Source organism: Mytilus trossulus, unplaced genomic scaffold, assembly GCF_036588685.1.
Source record: "Mytilus trossulus isolate FHL-02 unplaced genomic scaffold, PNRI_Mtr1.1.1.hap1 h1tg000024l__unscaffolded, whole genome shotgun sequence".
In the NCBI taxonomy this organism is placed as follows: domain Eukaryota; kingdom Metazoa; phylum Mollusca; class Bivalvia; order Mytilida; family Mytilidae; genus Mytilus; species Mytilus trossulus.
The window spans coordinates 7155990-7168207 of NW_026963290.1; the positions used below are offsets into that span (position 1 = coordinate 7155990).

Sequence of the window (12218 nt, forward strand, 5' to 3'; positions counted from 1 at the left end):
AAAAACACGTATGAACGACATAAACAGACGACAACTACTGTACATCAGTCTCCGGCAGCGGGATTAAACGTTTTAATGGTACCAAACCTCTCCCTTTTCTGGAACAATAGTATAACCTCACACATAGAAATACACACTATAAAATATCAATCGGAAGGCTTAACTCAATCGAAAAACGCAAATTAGCACACAATGAACGAATAAATTTGATCTTCGATACCTGAATGCCAATGCATAGTTAACAAAATTTATAAGGTATAAATAATTAAGATCAAATGGAAATAAACAGGTTTAAACGAAGAAAAGTAAGATACCACTGTTAAATATTAAACAAATTAAAGAAAATCATCTCTTTTAAAAAAAAAGCTGCGTCATATCCTACACAGATACATGTACATAAAAATAATTTTGTCATTACGTATATTTATTCCTCTGTGTGTATAAAAGCTTTCATGTAGGAATACCAAGAAATTTCTTTAATACCAATAAAACTTATCTAGCACTTGATACATATGGGGTGAATATCAAAAATTAAACTATACAATTAGTGCCAGATACAACTCCCTGTACAGGTGCAATAACAGTATTAACAATGTTTAAGGAGAAATGAAATAATTTTAATGTTCATAACCGAAGAAGTGAAAATTTGTAGTAAATAATCAACGCTGGTATATAGACAATATTCATATTAACATAAACTTACAAAAAAAGCATTAGAAACAGCATCAACTGGTCAAATTAAGAAAGAAGTACGATTCGAGAGTTCATAAGAATATATAGATAAAACAACGTTATTGACCAGAAAATAGAAAGCCATTCTTTAAAATCTTGAAAAAAGGCAATGTTCTCAAATATTTGGCCCGAACTTGTGATTTTTAATGATCTTTACCTGCTTATAAAGCTTTGTCCTCCAACTGATTTGATTCGAGTGTATATATTAATTCATTTGTATGCGAAAGATGAAGGAAGAACAAAATTATAAGACTGGTAAACTTGATGAATTTGTTCGACAGCATAATTTTACAGAAAGATTTATCTTTAGTGCAGATCCCGAATAGATATTGTACTCCATCATTTATTTCCCTTTTTTTATAAAACAGATTTTGATACACATGTTACCAAACTGAACACATTTTATTTCCTTTGGAAATCAGTTACTCCATGTATATTGATATCTTTTTCCCAAGTAAATGCATTCTACTCTCAAACGGCCAGTTTGATCTGAACCAACGAGTTCATGTGAAACTTTAAGATCGGAGATGTGGTACCATGGTTCCGAAAGATCCTTTCGGATTTTCTCCGTGCCAAATATTTAAGCAGTGCTGAATTTACCAAACGACAATAACTTACGATACATAGTTTCAGTCAATAGCTTTTTTTGCCCTGCTTTGGAAAGCAACGTTTCAACATTATAACTGTTATAATTATAGGAAGAAAACCAAATCTGAAAAAAATGTTCAAGTACAATTAAATGCAAGCAAATTAAATTAAATATGACTTACTGCTACGGCGAGGGCGATTCCATTAGCAGTTTCTATTTCGTCAGGATAAATTTCTTTCTCTGGAGTGTAAACTCGTGTGAAATATGTCTGAAATATTAGTCAAATTATTGAATATCACATATCAATTTATAAAATGGAAATATATAGTATTAACGTATTAGTCTTATAACTTTGATGGGTTGACATAGATGTTAGAGTAAATAATAATAATTTATTAAGCACAATGCGATAAGACTGGCCATTATGTTAACCTCGTCCTACTACACCAAATCGTAAAGTCAAAATTGTTTTGTTACTGAACCGACTATGAATATATTTATATATGAGTATAGCTTGCCGATGCTTGTTTGTTTGTTGTATAAAAATTCCAGCTTAAACTTGGTAATGTTCGGGAAGCAAAAGCACGCGAATAAACCAACGACGTTCAAGCTGGATAACTGTCAGTCAGTGCCAATTAGAATTGGGGTAAAAACACCTTGCTACATTCGATATTAGAAATATATTAGATATAATATCACAATCTCAGATATTACAGGGTGATAACCATTTGAGGTAAATATTAACGAAAATCGACTATAAATGTGTTTGTTTTGATTGTCTAAAAGGAACACTCTGTAATAGGAACAATTTACCTTCAGAAAGGGTAAAACGGCTTCCAATGAGAAGTACACACTGTTTTTTAAAGTATTCACAGCTGATGTTTCATTCAACATTAAGCTGAAAATTGATAAAAAAAGTTAAGTCTTACAGATTTTCAATTGTTCTTTTTTCTGTTTTCTTTGCTTAAAAAACTAAATAAATGTACACAGCAGTTATTCTATCAAACATATACTTTAAATATAGAAACAAGATAATATTGGCATTGTTAAACACATGTTATCTTAACTTAGATACCTTTATTGAGTAGAAGTTGTTATACACTTTCAATTTGTAGAATTTGAAAAGATGATTATTATAAAAACTTTCTTTTTTGTGAGGAATTATTTTATTATATATCCTCATAAAAATAACACAGCTGCATCTTGTTGGAGTTGAGTTTGTACCTTCTATCCGGTTTAGTCTTTAGGAATGCGCCTATTGAGTTTTTATGGATATCTAGTCCAGCTACAGCTCTCCCCATTGATCGTGTCAGTTCGTCCAGGAATTCCCACATGTCTCTACAAAATATTCAACAAACTCCACTTTAGGAATAATATGATCTAAATTGGACAAATAAATAAAATCAAAATAGGTTTTATTTATAGACAGATCTATGTAGGTGTTTCTTGTTTTCGAATTCCTATATTTCTATTGCATAATTGTACTTTAAACTCTTTTGAAAAATAAAATATTGTTTAAACAAAGATTATAAAGAAAGATATTTAAACGACTACTTTGCAATATATAATAATCCAAGATATAAAGTTGAAAAATAAAATGTTATAAAATGTAACGAGGCTTATAAAAATAAATATCATTTAATACAGAAATACAGCATATCATCTTATGTTAAAATTACTAACTTATTGTGTTGCAAATCAGCTGCTCCACTTTCTATAATGTCTCCAACAAATTGTAAGTAAACTTCGTGCATAAACTTTACAAATGGAGTTTTGATAATATTGTCTATTGAACCATGATTCACAACCCATAGTAGTTCTTCAATAGGTAACATAGTTTGGCATAGTGACTCTATAAACTTGTTTTCTCCCTAGAAATAAATAGAACAAAACATTATTACTCTTTTGCATATCTATATAATTACATTGGATGAATGTTTCATTACAAAACGTTATTTTGATTGGCTAACTGCACATCACATGTTATTCCTTGAGCAATTGCATGACACAATAACATTTATTGTGCATGATGACACGAGGTCCCAAAATAAAGGGCTCAGATGAATTAAATAAAAACTTGATAAAAATCGTGTTACATGATCCTAGTTTAAAACATGTAATAACGCCTCCGGGTGCGGGAATTTCTCAATACATTGAAAACCTGTTGGTGACCTTCTGCTGTTGTTTTTTCTATGGTCGGGTTGTTGTCTCTCTGATACATTCCACATTTCCATTCTCAATTTTAATAATAAGTATTGAAGGCTTTTTTGTAACTTCATAGGGTTGTAAAAGCATTAACCGTGCACACATTTTTAGAATGAACAAAATGTACTTCGGTCAACGCTTTTACACCGCAATAAATTTACAAATAGAAGCATGCAATTCTTAAATATTTGTAATCAAAAAAGGATTGCATGGGAAAATGAATGCAGAATTAACCTATAGTAACACTAACAAATTTTGGAGAAACCATCTTTCGGTCAGAACATTTCAAGACGTTTTTTGTATACACAGTGACATGAGACTATCTACAAATGGCTATGTAGAGGATGCAATAGTCACAATAATTTTCCAAGTTTTCCGATTTGTAATGTAATATATATAATTTTGATACACAATCAATTGGCTAAGTGTCTTTTTTTTTTAAATTCATGTGGAAAATCTCAAAAGAACGAAGATTACTAAAAACTAGCTTATTTTCAAGTACTAGTATACAAAGTCCAACAAAAAGAAACGGCATCCTAAACCAACAATTATTTGAAAATAACTAATATAACAGAACACCTATTGTCTTCAGTATAAGTGGAATTCTTACAACTAAAGATCTTAGGGACTAAAAAAATAAATCGACAACTTTATAAATAATATTCTTAAAGATAAAGGAATCTGGATTTTGGAATCGATTATAATAAAATTACCTATACCAAAATCGTCCCCACAGGCTAACAGATGTTAACATACAAACCAAACCACAAAATGTTTTTAAGCAGAAAATACTTTTGAACTTTACAATAAAGGGTTTATGTTAGTAATTCCAATCGAAATTATACTAAAGTATTCTTTAAACTTCAATCACGTTACAATCTGTTTTATAAAAGAAAACAATTGGTATTATTCGGAATTACCTAAAAATAATAAGCAGAAATTTAGATATGTCCTCTAGAAAAGCAATTAAAAAAGCTTGGAAATTGTTCATTAAATCATTAAAACGAAAAAAAAAAATAATTTTAGAATGGGTAAATCCAATAATGTCAATTTTGTAAAACAGGGCAAAAAATCCTCACACATCTTTTTCACAGTTTTAAAATTATAAAGGTAGATTTGGACAATATATTTGATGGTTTGGAAAATATTTAACGCTGAATAATAAAGCAGAAATCTAAATCTCAGCTCAAAGAAGAACTTAGCGTACTAGAAACATACGATTAAACAATATGAAATGTAATGTAATAACCAACAACATTCTTAATACATTTAAATGGGTAGTTTAAAACAATACGAATTTAAATATATACCAGTCTAAATAATTGAATTCAAGCCAATTAAAATCTTTTGCAAAATGGGAACGATTGAATCTATAGGTATAGCAGGATCTGAACCAAAACAATATGCAACGGAAATAAAACTGACGGTGATGGTAAACCCTATACCTTGATTAACTATTTGTTTTACTTACATTCTTTTTCTAGTTAGAACAGTATACATTCAATAAATGAAATAAATTTTTAAATTAAGTCGTGCATGTGATCAAATAAAGTTTTTCTGACTTCGATTAACAATATTACTGAGAGTACTGTCTGAAATTTTTTGTAGAGACAAATATAATTGTTGAATAAAAGTAAAGGTGACGTGTAGAAGATTGAATCGTGTCTCTTTTATTTATTTCCTTTGATTTAAATGATAGACTGTTTGATATCATTTTTGTATTTGCAAAATGAATAAGAATGTTACGTATGGACTAAAACATGTTTTCGTTCTTAACATGTGCGTCAAACATAAGGGAAACTACATTTTTCGGTAATAAGATCATGTTTTGTTTGTCGCCTTTCTTTGTTTAATCGGATAATTATTTGAGGTTTTACTTGCCACGGTTTTGCTGATGTTTTAGTTTTTGGTGTGTTCCTGTATGAAAAAGTAAATGACATATGCATGATGATTGACAATGACACAACTATCCACAGGAGTAAAAATAAAATGGAAAGAAACAATTGTAGGTTAACCATCAGACAAAACCGATTTAGTTTGCATACGTCACAAATGATACCCTTTCGTTGTATTTCATATTTCTACATGTACTACAAACATTGATTCAATCATATTTTTACCTGAGCACAGACAGCAAGCAAATCTACAAATCTCACATAATAGGCAAGGTGTCCTTTCTCAGAATGTGTATTGGTGAGTATCTGCTCCCTGTTAAAAATAAATAACGATCAGACATTTAATGTATTAATTTGAATGTTAAATACGATTTATTTCAATAAATTTATTGTAATATATTTAAATAATGTTTTGAAATTTATTAAACATTTTGCGTTTTTACGCATCTCAAAAAAAACTGTTAAAATGTTGAACCGCAAATATATATAAGGTCTAGGTAGTTGCCAGGGTTTCGATGTCTAACGGTTGTGTTGTTTAGGAACATGCATTGTATTTGTACATGTATTTACGTTTTTCTTTTAATTGAAACCACAAGAAGTCATTGGGCTGCTTGTATTTCTCGCTATCAAATAAGTTATGAAATTAACGGTGTTGTTTTGAAAAGTTGGTTCACATTTCTTTTTTCTGTTTTCTGTTTTATTGTATCAAGTCTCGTTGATATCTTCTTGGCGTCCACTTATATTGATTTTGAATAACCGTAACTTCTCCAGTACTCACCTTTCATTTTGTGGTTTTTCCAGAATGTAGGCGGCTGTTTGGTAGTTCTGCATAATATATTTCATCACTAATGATTGGTTTCGTTTGATATTCAAATCAAGTCCTTCAACCTTTACTAACGTGTATAATAAATCAGCGAACTCTGGTGCATCACTTGTGTGTTCACATGTCAGTAAAACAAGCTTTTTGATTTGACTTTCTGATATTTTAAGGCACGTTGTTTGATTGGCAACAAAAAGCTGAAAGAATACAAGCAAACACGAGAAATAGTGATTTGTTTGGAATGTAATTATGTTGCATCTATATTACATGAGTTATTTGTGATCACACCCATAATGAACAAGCATCGGCAGTGGTGAAAACAGTCAACTTCGTTTGTAATGAGGAAAACTGTTAAAAATGCGAAAAATATACTGACTTCCAACCAATCAAAATCCAGCATTCTAACATATGATGTCATTATATTTAAATGCACAAAAAATCACTTCTTTTAGATTATAAAACTAGTAATAAAACAAGATTTAATCCACAATTTACTTAATGTACCAAATAAAGGCAACAGTAGTATTACGCTGTTCAAAACTCATAAATCCATGGACAAAAAACAAAATCGGGGTAACAAACTAAAACCAAGCCAGGAATATGACAGCTGTTATCCATTCGTTGTATGTGTTTGAGCTTTTGATTTTGCCTTTTGATTTTTCAATTTGAATTTTCCTCAGATTTTTTTTTCTGTGATTTTACGTTTATGCATGTTCATGTTTAATCGAATGCTTTTCTTTTCTAAATCTCTCTAAAATGATAGATGTTATAGCCTTTGCATGCCAAACAACAGTCAATGCATTTGAAGTAGATGATAAGCAAGGTTAGTCTTTATTCAGTTTTACTTTCAATTCAAAATATTAAATCATTATGCTTATATTATGAGTGTTTTGTCTGTGCTATTGATTTGATATTATTTGTTATCTTATACCACTTATAACACAAAGCTTCATTTAAAGGCGCAATATGGTGTTGTATGTAAATCTTAAATTTGAATGTACATACTTCTTTTATTGCCAAAGCTAAATCTGAAGGCACTATGCTGACTTCAAGTAAAGTATCAAGATGGTAGAATAGACTCTCCTGGACTTCCTTGTTGTCTTTTGATAAAACCTGAACAAGCTTCAGTGATTTGGAAAATATAGATTTCATTCTATGGTAATGTTCCTACAACGAATAAAGTATTATTAGTTAATAATATATGATATGTTATAAGAAATATCATGCAAGTGCATTTATTTGTTTTTGACCAAAAACTTTAACCTGAAACTCCCACTTTCGTTTTCTATGTTCAGTGGACCGTGAAATTTGGGTCAAAAGTCTTATTTGGCATTAAAAGTAGAAAGATCATATCATAAGCAACAAGTGTACTAAGTTTCAAGTTGATTGGACTTCAGCTTCATCAAAAACTACCTTGACCAAAAATGTTAACCTGAAGCGGGACGAACAAACGGACGTACGAACGGAGCCACAGACCAGAAAACATAATGCCCCTCTATTATCGTAGGTGTGGCATAAACACAGCACTTCCAAATGTAATAAGCGTGTATTTCTAACTATTTACCAAAACATTACACTTTATAGTTTGTTTGACATTGTTTGTATACTCTTGTAAATAATATTTTCTCTTGACAGTCTACAGCATGATAAAGAACATCATATTACCTTACTACTGAAAGAGACAAAACGATTTGAACAATTTGCGACAAAAAGCGACCAGCATTACTACAACGAAATCTACAGCAGTAAAGATAAAATTTGTTTTAAAATACAAATGCATGACACAAAATAAATTGATATAGTTTTACTTGAACAATTATGGCCTTATATAAATTGAGCATACCTCCAATTGTGGATCGATTTCTTGTCTCAATATCTCCCTTATAGTATCCAAAACGCCTACAAACAGTTTAAGCATACGTCACATATTTTATTAGTGTCGTTTAATACAAAGAAAGACTGCTTTTATACAAAAGAAATTGGTGTTAATTGTCAATTTTCATATCAAATGTAGTTGCAAATTATTTTTTCTCAGACTTGACCTTAACATCAATGTATGTTCTTTCAATATGTTAAGGCCACATATAACATGTATAAAACTGTGCGTTCGTCATTTATGTTATTATTACGTGTCACGCTGTTTTCCTTCATTTTTTGTTTAAATGATTTAATTTTCTTGCATTTCATCAAAAACATTGAAGTTATCATGTCGTTCATGTCAAATAGAACTGAATACTAGTATGGGAACACTTGCCATGACTGAGCAAAATTTTCTGATTTACAAAATGAGGTTCATCGCATCCTTTCTGTAAAGTACACAACCTGCAAAATTAAACAAATATCTCTGAATTTGATTCGATCTCAAAGATATATTATATATATGTAAAAATATAATGTTTCCTTCATATATACAACTGTGTTCTTGTTAATTATACGAGCAGACAATGCCGCAATATTGACTTAAAATAATAGAGTGGGGTGCTCATTTTCGCCACATCTTTTCATGTTTTCTACAGTTTATGTTCAGGTCTAAATGTTTTTGAAGTATACTGATATTTCTATATGAAGATAACTTCAAACGCAAAATATTCTTAAGCTTGAAACGTGTTTGTTTGAATATAATCATCTGAAAAGTTAGATTAAAGAGTGTATGAAATTTCCTGATTTTTTGTCAATGGGGGACACATATTCGCCGTTTTTCCATATCTATTTAAAACCAAAAAAACGCAGCTTTAAACAACATTGATCAAATCAATTTCATTATAGATGAATAGCTGATATTTCAAAGGTGTTAAAAGAACTGAAATTTAGGGCATTCAGACAAAGAATTACTAAGAAATACTTCTTTGAATTCGTGTATTTTCTTCATGAAATTGGCCGAAAATCGTTGTTCATTTTGCCGTCCTTTTCAGTATGTGCCGCAATTTTGTCTCAGTTTTAAACAATAATCATATTTGTTATATAATATCATTTACTGGTATATGTCTTTCATTTCAGCCCTCCCTTTAAGTTTTTACACCTCAAAATAAAAAAAAACGGCGAAATTGTGTCCCCGGCGAAAATGGGCACCCCACTCTAAATAAAATTACAAAAACAAATGAACTGCGAAGAAAATTCAAAACGGAAAGTTAATTCTTATCAAATGGAAAAAATCAAAAGATCAAACACCAAACTAATGGATAACAATTGTTATATTCATGACTTGGTACAGTCATGTTCTATAGTAGTACTTTAACATTTATTACAAAAGTTTTATTTCAAATTAATAAACAATGCATTGCGCCATTTCGATCAAATGTATTTGGTGCTATTTATTAAGACTGGCCGCTCGAAATGACCCCTGATGTAGGATAGATGAATATTTGACTCATATATAAATGTAAATAAACGAAAAATATCTCCACTTTTAATAGTTCTATGACGTTATCCAAATTCGTACTGATGTTGAAAAAAATGAGTTATATTTCTTTTTTGAAAATGTTGGAATAAAATGAAGTTTCATATACTAGTTTAATGTCAAACTGGTTGCAAATACCACTTTTAATAGCAATTAAGGTAAATTTCGACTATCAACTGCAAGTATAAATTTTACAAATCAGGAAAAGAAAGAAGAGAAAAAAATGACAAAAAATGATACTGCTACACATGTATCATATTTTGAGATAAAATGTTACCTGATGAATTCGTCAAGAATATCTCCCATAACTTTAACTTGGTAATCATTGGCTTTTAGTCGGACAAATCTTTGGAGGACGGGTAACTCTCTTTGTACATCAATGTGAACTTTAATTGATTCTGATGTCATCAGCAACTATTTAAAAAAATAAACCTTATATCTGACTTGTAACACAATGGTAGTAGTAGCAATTATATGCCCAAATATTTATTAAATACACATTATTTAGGTTACATTAGCCTTCATGCTTTACATGCTCAAAGAAACGAAAATCATAATCGAGGTTGGAATATCACATGCATTCAATCAAATAAAAGAAAGACTTGAAATAATGTTTTAAGGAACCAGGCTAACCTTCTAATTCAAAACATGTTTCCCTTATAGTTGTACCTCGATTTAGACAAGGATTTAATACATGAACAAATATGGATTGATTTATAATGTTTTAATACGAAATATATTTGTACCTGTGCCTTCTCTGCCAGTTTGAACATGTCGCTTTGGGACGAATATGCCTTGTTCAAAATGTCAAGAGATTTGGAAACCATTTTATCATATTTATATTCTGCAATATCCTGCAAACATAAAACATTTATGAAAAGTAACAATAGTCAAAAATATAAAACGATTCATTTCTAACGTAACGGGATGGGCAATTGGATGCCACGCACAAATAAATACAAGGATATTTTTTTCAATAGAACTTAATGTTGAACCATTTGTTTTCGCTCAACATTGAAATAATGTCAATTTCATCAATTAATGTTTGTTAGTTTAACTATTTTATATATTTAAACGGAAAGGATTCAATCAGTCTCGCATTAAAACATATTCATATTCAAACATAGAAAACTAATAATAAACATAGAAAATTCACAAAGAGCTGTCATTTCAACAGCATGAGATAACCTTTCTTTGAAATGTGTACAATAAAATAGATAAATAAAACCTCACCATCAAAATCTTTGTATAATGATCCTTATCAAATATATCAGATGCATGAAACATCTCTCGTAATTCATTTAATATTTTCTGCTGTTGTCTCAACGCTTTTCTGAAAGAAAAACAAATTTTCAAAGCCATCGTTTAAGAAATTTTTATGGAACGTAGATGTAATGAAAAGGCGAACGTCCTAACTGGTTATGAAATGACAATTAGCATGACACTGTACGGTCAGTGAATTTGTTCAATGCTTACTTTCTATTATTTGTCTCCCTTTAGGAACCTTTTTAAAATGATTAATTCGAAAAGGATCATCACCGACGCATCAGATATCAACCCCGGGTTTTGTTACGTCCTATTGATCATTCTCAATATTTTTATTTTGCGTTTAGAAGGCTGTTTGTCTTTTCGTCGTTTTTTGTATATGTTTTGTTGATGGAGTTTTTAATTTTTATTAATAATAGAGTTTGAATGTCCATGTCTTATTTTCCGTCTAACTGTTCATGAAAAAAAATTATATTTGTCTACAAATGACACAAAACAGATATTATGATATCATAAATACTAACACGTGAAACAAAATAAATTATGCTACATATAATTTACATACTTTTTTGTGTCCCTTGGATTATACTTTTCATACATAAGTGCTGTCATTCTCAATGATATCTTGCGTTTTTGTTCAAATTCAATCATCTTGAACTTTTCAACCATTGTCTGCAAAGAATAAATGGTCGATAAATGTTGGATATTTTCATATTGTACACATTTTGTGTTGTCTATAGTTGTCTATAGTTGTCTATATATTGACGCTGTTCTCTGTTGTCAATGGTTATCAGGTTTGTTATCGTTTTTGTTTTGGCAGTAAATAAATTATATATTTTCATCCAAAATAAAAAAAGTAAAATTAATTTTCTAAACTTTTCAATTTGTATGTACATGAGGAGAGTGGTATTTGCGAAGAGCTTATAAAAATGAAATAAAAGGCATTACAGAACCTACTAGGTCATCTGCAACAGCTGGATAATGTAAACGTGTGTAGTTGACTCATCTTCTAGAATGACCTTTATAGCAGTAATTTACATTCACTGATTTCTATTATGTATTTTGCTAGTTCTTTATGTGTTTTGTCTTTTCACATTTAGCAAATCATACTAGCAACCTTTGTATTACATCAATTATGTATACCTTTAAGCGGAGATTTCTTTGGAATGTTAGAAGAAAATCTAGAACCTGTAGACCCCTGTAAAAAAGATGTGCGAGATTAACAACTTGGTTTACCATATATTAGATGTGAACAGTTGTATACTGTTTACCAAACTTTTATCTGATTTGTTTATACATTGGAGGCATATTATC

General features: G+C 30.1%; 1 protein-coding gene across 1 annotated transcript in view; it reads right to left on the reverse strand.

Moving 5' to 3' along the window:
* Nucleotides 1-12218, reverse strand: part of LOC134699083 (inositol 1,4,5-trisphosphate receptor type 1-like) — a 108881-nt gene that overhangs the window by 27257 nt on the left and 69406 nt on the right. The window contains exons 29-42 of the mRNA XM_063560770.1: nt 12048-12102; nt 11470-11576; nt 10872-10971; nt 10385-10492; nt 9916-10052; nt 8496-8563; nt 8085-8140; nt 7247-7408; nt 6200-6438; nt 5647-5734; nt 3005-3192; nt 2546-2659; nt 2135-2219; nt 1503-1589 (exon numbers count right to left, since the gene is read on the reverse strand). Coding sequence (XP_063416840.1) covers nt 1503-1589; nt 2135-2219; nt 2546-2659; nt 3005-3192; nt 5647-5734; nt 6200-6438; nt 7247-7408; nt 8085-8140; nt 8496-8563; nt 9916-10052; nt 10385-10492; nt 10872-10971; nt 11470-11576; nt 12048-12102 — 1594 coding nt within the window. The remainder of the gene's footprint in view (nt 1-1502; nt 1590-2134; nt 2220-2545; nt 2660-3004; nt 3193-5646; nt 5735-6199; nt 6439-7246; nt 7409-8084; nt 8141-8495; nt 8564-9915; nt 10053-10384; nt 10493-10871; nt 10972-11469; nt 11577-12047; nt 12103-12218) is intronic.